The sequence below is a fragment of the Cucurbita pepo genome, chromosome LG03, assembly GCF_002806865.2.
Source record: "Cucurbita pepo subsp. pepo cultivar mu-cu-16 chromosome LG03, ASM280686v2, whole genome shotgun sequence".
In the NCBI taxonomy this organism is placed as follows: Eukaryota; Viridiplantae; Streptophyta; class Magnoliopsida; order Cucurbitales; family Cucurbitaceae; genus Cucurbita; species Cucurbita pepo.
The window spans coordinates 13,519,711-13,537,646 of record NC_036640.1 but is presented as its reverse complement, the minus strand read 5'-3'; the positions used below and the strand labels follow the sequence as shown (position 1 = coordinate 13,537,646).

The window sequence follows — 17,936 nt, the reverse complement described above, 5'->3', positions numbered from 1 at the left end:
AAAAAACAAAAACAAAAACAATGAAGCCGTTTGACTATGGTACCAATTAACCGCACTGCCCCTCGCTTCGGCTGATTCTCCTGCACAGAGACGACAGACGAGCGAGTAATGAGCGACCTCTCCATTGCAGCTCCCACCGTAAAACACCACCATTACACCGCTTGCAACCCCATTCCCTCCGCCGCTCTCTACATTCTCATACCCCTTTTCATTTTGGGATTTTCCGTCTCCATTTTCGTCCTCGCCGTGGTTCACAACGCCTTCTTCTTCGTCTCTATCCTCCTTCTAGCCATCTTTCTCTCTGCTTTCGCCCTCTGGAATAGCCTCTACTTCTCCTCCAAAGCTGCAATGCTCTCATTTCTTCACTCTTTTCCCGACTCCGACCTCACACTTGCCTGCGAAGGTCAACTCGTTAAGATTACAGGGGTATTCCTTCTCTAATTTCTTCTCCCTTTTCAGCTTAATGGGTTATCAGATTTTCGTGAGTAGGTTGTATTTTCTCTTTTCAATAGCCACCGCTCATGGGTGTGATTTGTTTCTGCATATTTTTGTTTTCCCTTTCAGCAATTCGTATGAGAGTTTCTGAAAATGTTTCCGTTGAGTTGATGATTGTAAAACGCTTGCTTGTGACATTAACATTTTGGAGACTCAAACCATTGACATAGCTGATGTTAGCTCTTTGGGATTTCATTTTATTGTTGTTCTTAAGTACCCTGCAGATGAATTGGAGGATTAATGTTGTTTGCTGTTTCATATTCAGTTTGCTTCGTGCGGGAGTGTCTCCCTTGAATCATCCTATGAAAAGGCTAGTGGGTGTATTTATGCTTCTACTTCTCTATATGAATATAGAGGAATGTCTCTGGTTTTTCAAAAGGTCACCCAACCTTACTGTGGTTGGAAGTTAGCATACAGTGAGGTATGCAAATTCCACTCCCAACAAACGTTTCGTTTCTTTGTTTCTATTGTTTTCTTGCAACAATGTCACTTTATGTTGTTTGGAAGCTACTGCATGAAGTGAAAGAAATGTCATTTAGCTCCATTTTTTCTTTATGGTTCAAATGTCTCCAGTTGTATTCATTATCTTGACATCCTTATCTGCTCATTTTGGGATTTTTATTTGACCTTGATATCGGTTTTTGTTATGATGGGTATGTGTTTAAGATTATTAATACCGCAGTGCTGGTATTTCTACCTGGCAGAGGTTCTCCACGGATTTCTACATAACTGATAGAAAAAGTGGTATTAGAGCTATGGTTCAGGCTGGCCCAGGTAGTAAACTGGTTCCTCTTATTATTGAGAGCAAGCTTGTTAATACTACCAGACACCGTAAGATTCTGTCCTCTTCCTTGAGAAAATGGCTGAGAGACCGAAACCTTTCTACCGAAGCTCGAGTGCTTCGACTTGAAGAGGGGTAACCGCTTGTCGTGATAGCACCTGTTTGTTTGACTATGTTTGGCCGTAATTTCAGTAGCTAATTCCATGTGATTTTAGCAGATATGTTCAGGAAGGGAGCTTGGTGTCTGTAATGGGAATGTTGCATAAGAGTAACGGTCATTTAACAGTAGTTCAACCTCCAGATGCAATCTCTACCGGATGTTCATGGCGGAAACTTCTTCTTCCCATTGATATTGATGGACTAGTCCTTGGGGTCTCACAGATGTCTGGCCCTTCGCTCGTTCGGGGATCGTTATGTCAGCAAGAACAGTTGGCTGATATATGAGACTTGAACAGTATGTTGTAGATGGAAATTTTAATCTTCCTAACCTTTTGCTTATCATTAGTAATTTTGATCTTCTTTCAGTTCATCTATCTCTGCGCCTTTCGTTTCCAGAGCTACATTTGTTCGTGTCCGTAGGTTTCAGCCTTCACTGCTTTAATCAGCTAAAACTATAGATCTTAGGTGTTAAAACGAGAAATAAGTATTTTAGAAATAATCATGAATATTTATTTAAAAAGTTGAGAAAAGAAATAAACAATGTTACTCCTACAAAAATGACAAAGCGGGTTCAAGAAAAAATTTCATAGATGTGTTTTATATCGAAAATATATAGATAGTTCAATTATACTAATTAAAATATTAATCTATACATAGTTTAGTAGATTGATATCTCAAAGGTTGATGGCTGCAAGTGAGAATGAGCCCACTTTAGACAAACCCATTATTTCAACTTCATTGAACCTGATATACCTGGTGAGTTATTGAACCTGATATACCTGGTGAATTAATGATGTTAAATCATGCACACAAAGTTGAATATTGTAGAACAGAAGACAGAAAACAGGATAAGGAATGAAGAAGAGGCAAATGAAAAGTCCCTTCTCAGATATTAGCAAGAAGGCTGTGGCTGAGAAACCTAGATAGATAACAAAGAATGTCTTCAACAGAACATGATAGAATTTCTACTACACAGCTCTGGCTTATTGCAAAACTCAAGGCATCTATGGTTGGACAAATTTCGCTTACTGTTTCTTGCCATAGTATTGCATATAAAATGCAATACCCAAAATCAGCAGGGGAATCAGAACCTGCAATACTTTTATCAAAGATCCTGGAGATTCATCTGATGACGTTGTTGTTGGTGGTGGTGGTGCTGCTGCCGTTGGTTTTGCTGCTGCTGTTGTCGCTGTCCCCGATTGGGGTGCTGGTGGTCGATTGGCACCTGCCTTTGGAAGGGTAGCCATGTCCAGATTACCAACATAATATTCTTCCATTTGCTCCGACGCAGTTAAACTGTGACCCACTTCTTCAAAATCATCAGTGGCATCTCTTTCTGCACACATTCAAGATTGTTTCTCCGATCATTCATGACGTGGTGTGATTATTTTTGTTCGATATCTTCAAATAGAAAAAAGTAATCAAGTTGGACTTACCAGTAGCTAACAGCAAGACTTCATCACCTCCAGGATGATCTTCTAGAAAGGAGGTGACATCATACACCTAACATGGATCACAAAAACTACTTTGGGGAAAGGCAACGAAACACAACAGCAATATAAAGGAAGAGGATAGAAAAAATACAAATCTTATCACCCAAATTGAAAGTGTCTTATTTTAGGTAGATCTAGGAGAAGAACGAATACAGAGATAACTGATAGTACACATAATCTGTTATTCGCAGGACTAAGATTTTGCAGGGTTTTGTGGTTGAATTAGTGAATTTCACGAGCATGGTTGTTTAAATTGTAAATTTCGAGCAAATGGACCGAAAAGGAATGTTTGAGGCCAAATCGGTGTTTGAAGGGAGAGAAAATGTGATTAAGTGAGGAAATCAAATCTCCTTCCTATGTTGTTAAACGTAAAAGAAGTTTGAGGCCTAAAATTCTTGTTTGATGAAAGTTGGAGCTTAGATTCATTGCAAACTACAATACCAGAGTTTTTCCTCTTGAACAAGTGCTTGTTAAATGAATTCCACGAAATACGTCTCACACATGGATAGGATTTATGTTTTAATCCTCAACAACTGATTTCACATCAGAAGAAAAGATGAAGAACAAGTTCCTGTCGTTTCTCGAGTAATGAGTTAAAAAATTGTTAGGAGAAAGATGAAGAAACAAATAGGCTCAATCTCCCATCCGTCTATCGGATCTCATTTAAGTCTACTGTTCCATTGGCAAATACGATTCGAGTTGTAAACCAAAAATTAGACAAAATGAAGATTAGAAGAGAGATTGTTGAATCAGACCTTTCCAGAGATTATAACCCAACAATCCTGCTGGTGATTGTGTTTAGCCACTTCATCGAAGACGAAAACCTTAGGATCCGAAGCCATTTCTGAAAAAATCAACTGCAAAGAAAAATGAAGCTCAATCCACAATGAAGCAGTCGATTAACTTGGAGAATCAGAGGAATCAAACACGGAAGAACCGAGGAAGAATGTGGGGTTACTTACAGAATGAACGTTGAAGGAAATTGGAGAAACAGCCCAAATCAGCACGGTTTCTTCTCCATTGACTACCACTACCAGCCATTTCTTGCGACTTTTATCTGGCCGGTTTCGCTGGCTAAATGACACCCCGCGAATGGATTTGTTTTCTTGCAACAATTTCACTTCACTCCTTGTTTTCATATATTTTTACCAACTTCACCCCAAATTTTTCCTTAATTTCGGGCCCCACGTCGTGCATGATTAAAACGTGTATCTGCATTAATTCTGATTAGGCCACGCGTAATTTTTTTTTTTTTTTTCTTTTAAAATTTCAAATCAATCTTTTATATTTAAATTCTTGTCAATATACTCTCATTATATTACCTCACACAATATATTATTTATTAGTTGACAAAAAAAAAAAATAATAATAATAATAATAATAAATAAAAAATAGGGACCAAATTATAAAATATCCAAAGATTAGGGATCAAAATATATATTTAGTATATTATTTGTAACGTATACTTGACAGTTCATTGAATGGTTTTATGCTTAGTTGCCGTTTCACCACTTTAATGAAAACTTACCTTATATGAAATTTAATAATAGTAATTAGTTACATTTCCAAGTATTCCATTGACAAACTTATCAATATTTTCACAGAAATAATTTCTTAAATAATTAATTTTCAGAGGTTGACCTTGACGGGTGGGTTGAGAATTATTTGGAGGGAGTATGCATGGCCAAACATGGGAATGATCATGTATTCACTCAAAGGACTTCAGGGGAGGCTAGCTCTATAGAAAGGAGTTGACCCTCGATTAAGGGGAGGTTGTTCGAGGGCTGGATAGACCTCATATGTAGACTCAGAGGTTGTTCGAGGGCTACATAGTCGTGGGGCTGGATAGATCAGAGGTTGTTCCTCGGGCTACATAGTCGTCGTGGGGCTGATATGGGAATTAATTAATATAAAGGGCTTTTGTAGAGCATACGTGAGGTTTGAATCTGATACTTTCCTTCTAATCTGTCTCTCTTGTACTTAATGTTGTCTTGGGCTCTTAATATAAATAACCCTAAACTCAACACTCCCATCTCATTGATTCATTTCCCCATATAATATCTTCCTCCTTTCATTATGGCCGCTCGCTTTGGTCGTTCCTTATACCGTTTCTCTTCGGTCAACCGCCCCACTGCCCCCGCCCCGCGCTATCCTTCAACGGAACCCCGACCTACCTCGCCCACCACTGAGCCCCGTCCTGCTTCTCCACCGCGGATGGCCTCCAACACTAACCCTAAGTATCATATTCCAACACTAACCCTTTTGTAATATAGGTCCATTACTTAATAAAAATCTTAAAACTTGTTCATATTTTGAACTCAGGTCACCCGAGCCCAAACAGAAGGCGATGGTCCACAAGGGCAAGACCCAGAAGGCGCAGCAGCCAAATGCAATAAACATCGCGGGAGAAAATGTTGGGGCGGTGATGGAAATTGTCGAGTCCTCAAAAGGGGAAGGGGGACATGTTGTAAAGAAGAAAGAGACGGCGAGGGGTGTAGTGAGCAACGTCGACGACACTCTCAATGATCAACACAAGGACGCTTCTAAACACCACAAGCCCGGCGCCCAAAAAGCACCCGCTTCCTCATCGCTGCCGACAACCACTTTTCTGAACAACAATTTTCAAACCCTAAACAATTCCCTTGTTTTCGATGCATCTTTGGCTCACCGTCACCCCGGTTTGCACCTCGCTTTCTCCCGGAAGCAACACCACGGAATACTCTAGAAAAAGAAACTACAAATAATATTATATTATATATATTATTATCTTATGAGAATAAAATGGATTATGTTCTGTTTTGAATTATGTAATCGATCTCACACATGGTTTGAATATTTCTTACAATTTTCTTACAATTGTGCAAAAATCTCTGTTTTGAGCTTTTACACCCATTCTATTGTGTGATTAGTTGAGATTTATATTAAATGAATATGTTTATTAAGCAAATGGATGGATGATTACAATGATATATATATATATATATATGATAATAGGATGGTGCAATTATTACTATATTTAGAATTATATTTTAGGGCATAATCAGCTTGATTTAGTGGGTTGAATCATGATCAAGAGGATCGCCATGGTTGGTGCTCTTGGAGAAAGCAAGGTGCAGGCCTGGATCGCGGTGGGTTAAAGACGAACTGTACATAAGGGAATTGTTGACACTTTGAAAATTGGTGTTGATGAACGGCGCCCACGAACTGTACAAATTCCAACTCCATTTCTCCTCTTTCTCTTCGCTTTCCTTACTCTGCTTTTTCTTCTGGATTTGTAGGGCATCGGATGATTGAGCGATGTGCATGACGGCGCCCACGTTCTCCCCTTCCATGTTTATGTCTTCACTTTGCAGCTGCTGATGCTGCTTCTGCTGGGCCTTGCCGGAGACGCTCTCAGTCGGAGGACATGCTGCCTTGCCGCTATATTTAGGAGACGAAGGCGGCGGCGGCGGAGAAGTTCGAAGAATACCAGTGGCGGTGGGAGCAGAGGAAAAGGCTTCTAGCTCTGTGAGCGCCGTCGACGCTCGAACTTCAGATCGTGAGGCACTGCCAGGGCGAGGTAAAGATGAGAGGCGTGGCCATGAACGGCCAAAACCAGGAAGATTTGCCATAATAATAATAATAATAAATAATTAAAAATTTTAAAAAAGGATGAGAGAGATGGTCAAAGGGGTTTGAGTTTTGTGGGTATTTATAGGGAAAACGATGAACAACAGAACACAACGAAAGATCACACCAAAAGCAACGAATAATTTGGGTCTTTCATTCTTCTCACCAATTCAAGCAATCCAAATATTGTGATAAACACATGTTTTTTATACACCAAAACAAAAAAACAAAAAAATAATAAAAACTCTTTTTTTTCTTTTTCCCCAACTATTTAGCCTTTATATTAATAATCTTTTTAAGATTATACTTAATATTATTTATTTATTTAAAAACTATCCTTACCCATCAATATACATTTATTTGTACAATTATACTTTCCATTTAGTTCCACACATAGAACTACTATCTAGACGTGTCATTTCTTTAGATTTCAATAGAATATAACATAATTTCTTCTCAAAGAAAAAGACGTATTATACGAACCGTCATCAAGTATTTTCATTTCTTTATCTCGAAGGAAGAGAATAAAATTTTGAGGAAAAAATATAAGGAATCTTAGTATGATTATTTGCCATAAAATTAAAAACAAAAAACAATATAATTATTTTTCAAAAGTAGATTAATTAACAAAATCCAGGAAGAATATTACCAAAATCACAGAAAATAAATCAGGAATTATTAATGCTTGAATATATCGATATGTATAGCCCTATATTAGGATTCCAATATGCAAACAATGAAGAAATAACAGAGATAGATTCTATTGGACACACTTACTTCTGTATCTGATACAAGTGAGAGGGAGGAAGGCGGTGCTTGTGCTCGCCAGACAGCACGTTCTTGTGTATGATAGTAGTTGGATTGAGGCAATGGAGAGCAGGGTTGAGGGTGTCTAGGGCTATACCAAGAGATGGTTAAGAAGATTTGCAGGGAGATGGGAAAGTGGAAAGAAATCACGAGGAAAAGGGAAGGAAGTTTACATACAACTAACACTAAATTAAGGCCAGGTAGTGAATTCAAACACTTTGAGGACAATGTCAAGTCCAGTGGGGATCTGCCATACAAAGAGTACGAGAGTTAATGCATTCAGCGCAATGTGAAGATTTCTGGCTGTCTCATTTCCCTTCTGCATTGCAGGTACAAGAGCAGCTGCCAGCGCCCACAGAACAGTTATCCCTGCTCGTTCATTACCAACAAAATAAACGCAAAATGCATATCAGATCACAACAACTACGTAGAGAAACTTGTAAAAGAAAGGCTTCAGATGCAAAAGCCTTTGCTTTACCTGCTCCTGCAAACAAATGAGGGCCTGGAAAAAGCTTTCCTGTTCTAAGCCATGTATTTAAGCCTCCACCGATTGCTTCCAAAACTCCGAATCCTAATATTATGGAACCAGCATTGAAGTGTCTATCTCTGAAGGACCCTTTGATCAGCTCTTTCCTCTCCTGAAGTTCGAACACCAATGGTATCAGATATGTTGGGAAAGCATTCAGTAGATGGACTAATCCATTCTATTTTGATTATGGAATTACCAGAATCAAAGGAATCTGTTCTATTCTAAGATATAAGAATCAATCAAATAAGTCAACTCTTCAGATTCAGATTCTACCACAAAATTATATACCTATGATCTCTATTTCCTTTCTACACCATTGGACCACCTCCTACTATTCCTTCAAACAATCTTCCAAATAGAGTTAACCACATAGCACTATTGTGAGATCACACGTCGATTGGAGAGAAAGGAACGCGTGCCAGCGAGGACGATGGGCGCCGAATGGGAGTGGATTGTGAGATCCCACATTAATTGGAAAGGGGAACGAAACATTTTTTTTTATAAGGATGTGGAAATCTCTTCCTAGCAGACGTGTTTTAAAACCTTGAAGGAAAACTCAAAGAGAACAATATCGCTAGCGGTGGGCTTAGGCCGTAACAACTGTTCACCACTTATACAGCTGCACTTTCAACAATCTTTTCACACACAAATTAAATAATAACAAAAGAAATAAATAAAATTTCTATAAACAATCACCATCCATCTAACCTCTACCACTTCAAGAGTTTACTTTTATTTGAGTTGACTTATTTACTCTTGTAGAATGAATGTATAGTTGAATAAAACTCAGATATAGATGACATTATCAAATAATTCGGACCATGTACTTTTAAATTTATAGTTATTTAGTCCTTCAACTTTGACTTATACTTTTAAATTTGTAATAACTTAATCCCTATCATGAAAAATCTCATTAAAAACTAAGTATCACTTGTATTATGTAACGATTCAATCTTTGTAGCCTATACATTCATTTGGTCCATATTTAGTTTATTATCTGCGTACGTAAGAATTCTCATTAGATCATAACATTATTTTTTATGATATAGACTAGCGTGTTGATTTGATTTTGTTAATGGTAACCAAATTTTTTAGTTCAAATGCAGGTGCAAGAATTTGAAGGTTTGGTCTGTTTGAGGAGATAAATAACTTGACCAATTGGGCAATGCTATTTTCTCTTAAATGGGTTGTGGCTTATTAAATTTGCATATGAACTACTAGACGTTTCAACACATACATCCCTACATAGGTCTATATATTAAAAAGTTGTGTCCACGTTATGTCGCATCTTATTTTTTTTTTTTAGAAATTAACATGGCGCAGTGTTGAAGTATATCAGTATTGTCTATCCATGCCCATTTGCCCATTAGAGTTTAGAACGTGGCTCTGATCCCACTTATTTTCCTCTAGGGATACTAATAGAAATCTAGTTGTTGGCATGCTAAGAATCGCTATGTCTACATTGAAAGGAATAAGGATTATGCCTTTTCTATTCCTTCTTTTCTTCTCCTTCTTAGGTCTCCATTCCCTTAATTCTACCCATATTCGTCACAAACACAATCCAGACTCACCCATAATTGAGATTTTGGGTCTAGCAATAGATAATTAGTTAGGTTCGGACATACCTCTGTGAGCTGCTGAATCTTCAATTCCGTGGGAGATGGAGGTGCTTGAACAGGCTTCCCATCTGGGGCTACTGCCGCAGGCACCACTTGCTTCTTGAGCTCATTAATTTCATTCTGAATCGTCCTGACTCGCCGCCATTGCCAGCCCAAATAGCCAGCCCAGAGTGTCCAGACAAAAAGACCACCCATAACAACAGGGTGGATGAGGGCAATTGATCTTCCCTCCAAAATCCCAAACTCCCCTCCAGCAGCAAGTGCATCCTGAAACCAATCAAAAGGAATCGAACCCGAGAATCCCACAAACTAAAACCGGAAGAAGAGATAGAAACCGACCTGTGGATGAAGGAAGAATGGCAATGTGAGAGCGGTAAGGGGAAGGGTATAGGGTTTGAGATTACGAACACTCTGAACGAAGAAAGTGCGCGGAGATTTGGGGTTTTGAGAGAAGTGCAATTTGGTTGGAATGGAGGGAAGTGGAAGCTTGGAGGAAGCAATGGGAGCAATAATGGGGAGTTTTGGAAGGCTGAGAGTAATGGCCATGCTCAGATTCTTCTGGCGGAAAGGAAACAGAGAGAGAAAGGGGCGATGGGCAAAGAAGAGTGGAGAAGAAACAAAAGGATAAGCGAAGCGATGGGGCTACTTTTGCTTTGCCGCGCCTACAAAGTAAAGTTATAGGATTGATTCAGTTGCTGACGCAAATGAAATGAACGGCTCATATTCTGTCTTGGCGAATGGGTCCCACATGCCACAACTGGGCCCAATTTCGAACCTTCCAAACAAGTACACGCGGGAACGACACGCTGTTCCGATTAACTTGGTTTAATATTTTAATCACTCAATTATGGCTTTAATCCTTTCTATTTCCAGTTTTCTAAAACTTTAACAATTACATCATAATTACTTTGGGTATTCCATACCAATTATTACAAGCTAACATTAAAAAGTTACCAAAAAAAACAAATATATCATATTAGAAAGTGACACAAATATTCATATAATTCGAAAGTAATAATCCAAACTACACAGTGATTTAATTTGTTCTCTAATTATACATGTATACCATAATTGAACATAAATTTCGAGCCATAATTTTTTTTTATTTCTTCCTAATTAAGTCTCTTTAAATTCAAATAATAACCTTATTAATATAATCCAAATGAGTACGTAATGGTATAAATATTACGACTCAAAATTGATTATAATTCTTTTAAATTTTTGGAATAAAACTCAAATTAAAAACTTATTTAAAAATGATTTAAAAATAGCTAAAATAATTTTTATCATAAACACAATAATTTTTTTTTTTTAACCTCTACTTTTAGGTAGACATGGAGAAGCTTTTGAAAAGAAAAAAAAAATAAAGTGATTTTTTGGTGGATTCGAAAACCTTTTAAAGGGGGAAAAAAATTAAATAGTAATTCATGTGACTTGTAAGTCCAAAAAGAAAAAAAAAAAAAGAAACATATGTAGCATAATAATCTAAACATTTTAGTTATGAATATTGGAATCAATATTTAAAACAATTGATGTTTTAATTGCTAAATTATAGTATATTTAATGAAACTTACTCTGTAAATATTAAAAAATATAATTAATATTTAAATTAACGAAAAAAAGGGAAAATAATTAGTTTGAAATGATTTAAAAATAAGATTGATTCTGTGTTGGTGTGAGTGATTGGTAGCCACCATAATTGAAAATTAATAAATAAAGGAATAAATAAAGTTGCTTCCCATCCATTTGTTTATAGAGTTTTAGTTATGGTCCCTAGTAATCATATCATCTCATACCCAAAATTTTGATTATACCAAATAAAAGGACTCATCATTAAGCCATGCTCCTAAACAACAACCATATAAACAAATTTTTATTTATTTATTTATTTATTTGTTGGGGTTAATTACCAACTTGGTTCCTTCATGTGGGCTTAATTACCATTTAGAGTCTTAATTTAATTTTATATCTGAAATTGATCTGTTAAATATAATATAAAATAAAATTGAAGGGAAAGTTGGGAAGATTTTAAAATTTAAAAGCAACTTAGAGAGTTAATTGAGGGATTAAAAAAGATATATAAAAGGTGAAGAGAGGTAATTAGCAGGGGAATGCGATGGACTGGGGTTGAATTTAGAGGCCGAATACCCAAAGCAAGAACACAACCCAAAACCCGCAATTCATCTTCTTCTTCTTCCTCCTCCTCCTCCTCCTCCTCCTCATCATGCCTCTCTCTTTCTCCAATTCTTTTTAGTTTTTTTTTTTCTTCTTCCATCTAAAAAACTATATATAGATATAGATATATATATGTATATCTATATATATATCTCCTCCTGCTTGACCCTTTCCCTCTCTCTGTAACCTGGGTTTTGGCCCCCGTTAAACCTGGGCCTTCTACCCTTGTTGGGTTTCTATTGATTCTTCTAAATATGCTGTGTCTTCTACTCTGGGTTTGATCTTCTAGGGATTCTGTGTTTTTGTTTTTCCTTTTCCATTGGGTGTGGCTGAGGAGGCGACATGGAGTTGTTTTTCAGATTGTTTTTTGTAATCTTCATCGGAATTTGTTTCTGTTGGTTGTTGCGGATTGTTTTATTCAGGACCGGATTCGTTTTCGTGGTCAAGAAATGGTGGAGAAACCTAGAAGATTGTTTCCATGTTTACCAGTCTTTCAGAATCCCGGAATTCAATCAAAGTTCTCAACAGAATCACCTATATCGAAAAGTCTCTGCTTATCTTACGTCTTTATCGTCCCTGGAGGATTCCGACTTCACCAATCTCATCACCGGAAACGCCCCCAATGACATTATTCTCCGCCTGGATTCCAATCAGACGGTTCAGGACAATTTTTTGGGGGCGAAACTGCTTTGGACCAATGAAGAAAATGGTTCCAGAAATTTTGTGTTGAGGATTCGAAAGGCTGATAAGCGCCGAATCCTCCGCCCTTATCTTCAGCACATTCATACCCTAACTGCCGATGTGATTGAGCAGAGGAAAGGGGACTTGAAGCTTTTTATGAATTCAAAACCTAATAATCAGTCGGATACAAGATGGAAATCGATTCAATTCAAACATCCATCCACTTTCGATTCGATTTCCATGGAAACAGATCTCAAAGAAAGGGTCAAATCCGATCTCGAATCGTTTCTCAAATCCAAACAATATTACCACAGATTAGGCAGAGTTTGGAAACGAAGTTACCTTCTATACGGCCCTTCCGGAACTGGAAAATCTAGCTTCGTCGCCGCTATGGCGAATTTCCTCTCCTACAATGTCTACGATATCGACCTCTTCAAAGTCTCCGATGATTCTGATCTCAAGCTTCTTCTGCTACAGACCACGACCAAGTCGATAATCGTCGTCGAGGATCTTGATCGGTTTCTGATGGACAAATCGTCGACGTTGAGCCTATCGGCGTTACTGAACTTCATGGATGGAATATTAACATCGTGCTGCGCGGAGGAGAGAGTGATGGTTTTCACCGTCAATTGCAAAGACCTGGTTGACCCGGCGGTTCTCCGACCTGGCCGTATCGATGTTCACATCCATTTTCCACTCTGCGATTTCTCTGCTTTCAAGAATCTCGCAAACAACTACCTAGGCGTGAAGGATCACAAATTGTTCCCTCAGGTTGAAGAAATATTCCAAAACGGCGCCAGTTTAAGCCCGGCCGAGATCAGCGAGTTGATGATCACGAACCGAAACTCGCCTAGCCGTGCAATAAAATCGGTCATCACGGCGTTACAGACAGACGTCGAGCGACGGAGAATCAGCAGCATCGGACGGCGACTGAGCGACTGCGGGTCGAGGAAGTCCGTCGCCGAATCCGTCGAATCAGGCGGCGTATTGTGCAGCGAAAACACTCAGACCGGAAAAGAGCTGAGAAAATTGTACGGGTTTCTAAGGATGAAAAGCAACAAAATATCTCAGACGTTCGATACGTCTCCTATGCGGAAAGATAGTTGATTTTACGGACGTGGCGGAATCCCAATGGAGGAAGTAATTTTCTGCCATGGGCTCGCAGGTACTGGATTTGGGGGGGGGGGGGGGAGGCTTAGATAGGGAGATTATTTTGATTGTGTCAGATTTATTTATTTTCTGCCCTTCTTGGGTAACAAATTTGTATGGAAAAAAAAAATGCTTTAATTTGGTCACACTTGTTGTGGAAATTGTAAATGCGTTACTATTTTCCTCATTAATACAAACAACCATAGGAAATATTTTCAAATTTCCTTTTTTTTTTTTTTTTTAATTTAAATTTTATTATATTATGGAATTAGAAATAAAATGAAAAGAAAGAGATGTGGAGATATGAATGGGGTATGAAGAAGAGATAATAATGACCATAGAAATGTTGGGTCTAAAATTAAGGGTGGGTGTCCGGGTGTGCTGTATCTAGGGATCCTGTCCTCTGGGTTTAATTTTAGCCTCACTCCACACGCCTGGACACAACCCAACGCACCCTGCCTGCTTTTGTTTCTTTCTAATTCTATTCCCAATATATATTTATTTTTTCTTTTCTTTCAAAAATCGTAAAGCTTAGTATTTTACACGTGGGTGTGGGTTGTGTTGAATTGGAATTAGAATGGGATAATAATAATTAAAAAAGAAAATAAATAAATTAATTAAACCCAATAATAGTGGGTGCAATTATGTGTTCAGTCATCCCCAGCTGTCGATTATGAGTAGCCCGCTTCCAATCTTCCCAACCCTAACTTGCTGAGTTGTGACCCCTCCCTCTCTCTTTATACTAATAAATCAATATAGATTTTAATTTTTAGTCCAATATTTTAACGTTTTTATTTGGTCCATATATATTTTTTAAATGTTTTAGCTTTTCAATTCAAAGTTTACTTTTCAGATTTCAAAATTTTAGTAGTAATCTTCATGACCTTTGATTTTCACTGGATATGTAAGTATTAATGTCCAGTAATTAATTTAAAATAATTAATTAGCTATAATTAAATTAATGTTCACTAGTTTCATATAATTACTAAAATAAATTTAAAAAAAAAGAACACACACTATAATTAATTTAAATTAATTAACTATAAATAACATTAATTGAAATTTAAGAGTATAATTGTAAAATATTAAAATCTATGGACCAAATGAAAATCAATAAAAATATAACTAAAAAATATATTTCAGTGTATTTTTCAAATTTGAAATCGGATATTAAAATGACTAAGAAAAAACATCCACCAATCTTGGTTAAAAACAATTTTAAAGTTTGAGGATTTGAATGGATCGAGAGATTGTTATTTTATTACAGATTGTCTAATTAAATTTAAATAATAAATTAAACTCATCCCACTCTTGGATCAAATAGTATAAATTAAAACTCACATTAATCATACTTCTAACCATAATCAATCAATATTTTAGAAGTTTCAAATATTTTTCATATCCATAAAACTTTAAATTATTCTTTATACCGATTATTACCATTTTCGATTAGACACAAAATTTTGGTTAAAGATTATTAAAAGCTAATTTTAAAAATTGAAATAGTTTCCTAAAATATTTAAGCTTCATCATTAGTAAGGGCGATGAATAACACACGTGAAAGGCATTAATAATAGAGCAGTAATAGGTGCACATGCACGACCAAACTCATTATACGCCCTGTTACCAACATTTTCCTCCACATTTCCCACAATATTTAAATGCTTTTTTCCCCCAAAATAATAATTATAATAATTATAATAATTATAATAATAATAGTGGAGTCAATCAAAGAAACTGTACAAATTAATATTAAATAGTGCTATTTTTTTAACATTTATTTTTAATTTTTACACACTCAATTAATCAGAAACAATAGTATTTGCTTGCTCTAGCCTCAATTGGTTCACAGGTCATTTGTTTCGAAGCTCGGCCAGAGTGGTTGGTAAAATTTGAATTTTTCGTCTTCAAGATCCGGCCGCTGCATTTACAAGGTAATTGGTATGCTATATGGTGCGGAAGTGTTATGAACCAATTGAAGCAGATTCATGCCTACAGCCTCAGAAACGGCGTAGATTATACCAAATTCCTCATCGAAAAACTCCTGCAGATCCCAAATCTACCGTATGCTTGCACCCTCTTCGACCTTATTCCTAAACCTTCTGTTTTTCTTTACAACAAGTTTATTCAAACATTTTCTTCCATTGGTCACCACCACCGATGCTGGTTGCTTTACTATCAAATGTGCCTCCAAGGTTGCTCTCCCAATCACCATTCATTCACCTTTCTCTTTCCCGCATGCGCTTCCTTTTTAAATGCTTACCCTGGTCAGATGCTTCATTCCCATTTCTGTAAGTCCGGATTTGCCTCCGATGTATTTGCTTTGACGGCGTTGTTGGACATGTATGGGAAATTGGGGATTTTGAAGTCTGCACGCCAACTGTTTGATGAAAAGCCTGTTCGAGATATACCCACTTGGAATTCGATGATTGCAGGTTATGCGAGGTCCGGGTACATGGGGGCAGCATTGGACTTGTTCGACAAAATGCCTACGAGAAATGTGATCTCTTGGACAGCCTTGATATCTGGATATGCGCAGAATGGAAAGTATGCGAAGGCCTTGGAGATGTTTCTGAGGTTGGAAAACGAGAAAGGCACTAAACCGAATGAGGTGACCATAGCCAGTGTTCTTCCTGCCTGTGCCCATCTTGGGGCGTTGGATATTGGGAAGAGGATTGAAGCCTACGCTCGGAAGAATGGGTTTTTCAAAAACTTGTATGTGAGCAATGCGATACTGGAAGTGCATGCTAGGTGCGGTAACATTGAGGAAGCTAGGCGAGTTTTTGATGAGATTGGAAGCAAAAGAAATTTGTGCTCATGGAATACCATGATAATGGGATTGGCTGTTCATGGAAGATGCTGTGATGCTCTTCAGCTTTATGATCAAATGTTGGTGAGCCTTCTGTATCCTTCTTCCTCTGTTTGGTTTGGATTTTAGTTTCTAAATCACCAATAAATTCAGATATTTAAGTGGGTAGAGTATGTTATACTTCATCTTTTATGTGTGTTCTTGACATGTTCTCATTTGTATGCTTGACATAATCTCCTACTTTGATGCATGTAAACTACTGCTAGATCTAAAACGTTGAAGCTGATGCGTTATGGCATTGTTCTTAAAAGCTAATTGTATTGTCGTAACAGATGCAAAGAACAAGACCCGATGACGTGACATTTGTAGGGCTGCTCTTGGCTTGCACTCACGGGGGCATGGTTGCGAAAGGTCGACAACTCTTTGAATCAATGGAGAGAAAGTTTCAAATTGCTCCCAAATTAGAGCACTATGGGTGCTTGGTCGACCTATTGGGCAGGGCGGGAGAGATAGAAGAAGCTTACAGCCTCATTCAGAGCATGCCAATGCTTCCTGATTCTGTTATATGGGGAGCTCTTCTGGGAGCTTGCAGCTTCCACGGCAATGTTGAACTGGGTGAAGTAGCAGCTGAGTCCTTATTCAAGCTGGAGCCATGGAACCCTGGAAACTACGTCATTCTCTCAAACATTTACGCATCGGCCGGGGATTGGTCCGGAGTTGCGAGGGTGAGGAAGATGATGAAGGGAGGGCATATCAGGAAGAGAGCAGGATGTAGTTATATTGAAGTGGGAGATGGGATTCATGAGTTCATTGTGGAAGATAGATCACATCCGAAGAGTGATGAAATATATGCTTTACTTCATGCCGTTTATGCCATTATTAAACTTCATAACCAAAACGAAGGTGAAGAAGAACTACTGTATTCTTCATACATATGAGTGTATTTATTATTATTAGCAGCAGTTTGGTTTCTAATGTTTGAAAAGTCTCCTTGAGTTTCAGTTCGGCGTCTAACAAGTTTTTGAATTTTTTTTTTAATTAAATTCTTAAAATTTTAATTTTATATTTATTAAGTTTGAAATTTCAATTTTGTTACATTTCTAATAAAAAGGAATGTGTTAATTTAAAAAGTTATGAAAGTATATTAATTTATTGTTTTCATTTAGTTCCAAAAAAAAAATATATATATACTTTTATANAGCTTTTTTTTTTTTTTGGGGGGGGGGGGAGAAAATCATTCGGCTTCATTGAAGGAAGGTCTTTTAATAAAAAAAAAAGTCAGCTAATCGGACGGTCGGAAATGTACAACATCAATGCTAGGGCTCGCTTTCGCTATTTAAAATGAACAGAATTGGATCATCAAGGCTCGTAAGAAACGACTCGGGCTTTCTCTTCCTCTCTCCTAGGGTTTTTCTCTTCCGTTCGAATCCGAGAATCCACAAGGTTTGTTATCTTTAATCCTTTGATGGTTGATCGTTTTGTTTCTGGTTAAACCCTGAAAGTTAGTTCTTCTTTTACGATTGTTTTGTTTCCTCTAATCCCATTTATCTTTTGTGGTTTGATTGGAAAGGAAATAGCTCATTTCAAGTTCATGAAGTTGCTTATCAATTTTTTTTTTTTTTTGGGGGGG

General features: G+C 37.4%; 7 protein-coding genes across 10 annotated transcripts in view; 5 read left to right on the top strand and 2 right to left on the bottom strand.

Moving 5' to 3' along the window:
• The first annotated feature begins 34 nt into the window (after positions 1-34).
• Positions 35-1,809, top strand: LOC111790624 (uncharacterized membrane protein At1g16860-like). Its single transcript, XM_023671609.1, has 4 exons — positions 35-426; positions 761-916; positions 1,200-1,411; positions 1,495-1,809. Exons 1-4 carry the CDS (start codon positions 109-111, stop codon positions 1,718-1,720), a joined length of 912 nt encoding a protein of 303 aa, XP_023527377.1. The 5' UTR covers positions 35-108; the 3' UTR covers positions 1,721-1,809.
• Positions 1,810-2,284: 475 nt separating this feature from the next.
• Positions 2,285-3,994, bottom strand: LOC111790636 (cytochrome b5-like). Its single transcript, XM_023671624.1, has 4 exons — positions 3,891-3,994; positions 3,684-3,785; positions 2,872-2,938; positions 2,285-2,771 (listed from the first exon to the last, which is right to left on the bottom strand). Exons 2-4 carry the CDS (start codon positions 3,768-3,770, stop codon positions 2,461-2,463), a joined length of 465 nt encoding a protein of 154 aa, XP_023527392.1. The 5' UTR covers positions 3,771-3,785; positions 3,891-3,994; the 3' UTR covers positions 2,285-2,460.
• Positions 3,995-4,983: 989 nt separating this feature from the next.
• Positions 4,984-5,734, top strand: LOC111790632. Its single transcript, XM_023671621.1, has 2 exons — positions 4,984-5,165; positions 5,251-5,734. Exons 1-2 carry the CDS (start codon positions 5,005-5,007, stop codon positions 5,651-5,653), a joined length of 564 nt encoding a protein of 187 aa, XP_023527389.1. The 5' UTR covers positions 4,984-5,004; the 3' UTR covers positions 5,654-5,734.
• A 1,457-nt stretch (positions 5,735-7,191) lies between these two features.
• LOC111790627 overlaps positions 7,192-17,936 on the bottom strand; it is a 19,608-nt gene continuing 8,863 nt past the window's right edge. Inside the window, exons 2-5 of one of the 2 annotated variants that reach the window (XM_023671612.1) lie at positions 9,832-10,078; positions 9,499-9,759; positions 7,823-7,982; positions 7,192-7,713 (exon numbers count right to left, since the gene is read on the bottom strand). In XM_023671612.1, coding sequence (XP_023527380.1) covers positions 7,535-7,713; positions 7,823-7,982; positions 9,499-9,759; positions 9,832-10,038 — 807 coding nt within the window. In that variant the 5' untranslated portion in view covers positions 10,039-10,078 and the 3' untranslated portion in view covers positions 7,192-7,534. The remainder of the gene's footprint in view (positions 7,714-7,822; positions 7,983-9,498; positions 9,760-9,831; positions 10,079-17,936) is intronic. The other variant, XM_023671613.1, reaches the window with a different exon arrangement.
• LOC111790620 (AAA-ATPase At2g46620-like) lies at positions 11,737-13,717 on the top strand. Its single transcript, XM_023671599.1, has one exon. It carries the CDS (start codon positions 12,010-12,012, stop codon positions 13,453-13,455), a length of 1,446 nt encoding a protein of 481 aa, XP_023527367.1. The 5' UTR covers positions 11,737-12,009; the 3' UTR covers positions 13,456-13,717.
• On the top strand, positions 15,384-17,281 carry LOC111790617 (pentatricopeptide repeat-containing protein At5g08510). The gene is made up of 2 exons (XM_023671597.1): positions 15,384-16,390; positions 16,639-17,281. The coding sequence occupies exons 1-2, from the start codon at positions 15,464-15,466 to the stop codon at positions 17,242-17,244; spliced, it is 1,533 nt and encodes a 510-aa protein (XP_023527365.1). The 5' UTR covers positions 15,384-15,463; the 3' UTR covers positions 17,245-17,281.
• LOC111790621 (serine/arginine-rich splicing factor RS31-like) overlaps positions 17,617-17,936 on the top strand; it is a 4,230-nt gene continuing 3,910 nt past the window's right edge. Inside the window, exon 1 of one of the 3 annotated variants that reach the window (XM_023671600.1) lies at positions 17,617-17,749. The gene's annotated coding sequence lies outside the window, so the exon portion shown is untranslated. The remainder of the gene's footprint in view (positions 17,750-17,936) is intronic. The other 2 variants (XM_023671601.1, XM_023671602.1) reach the window with 2 other exon arrangements.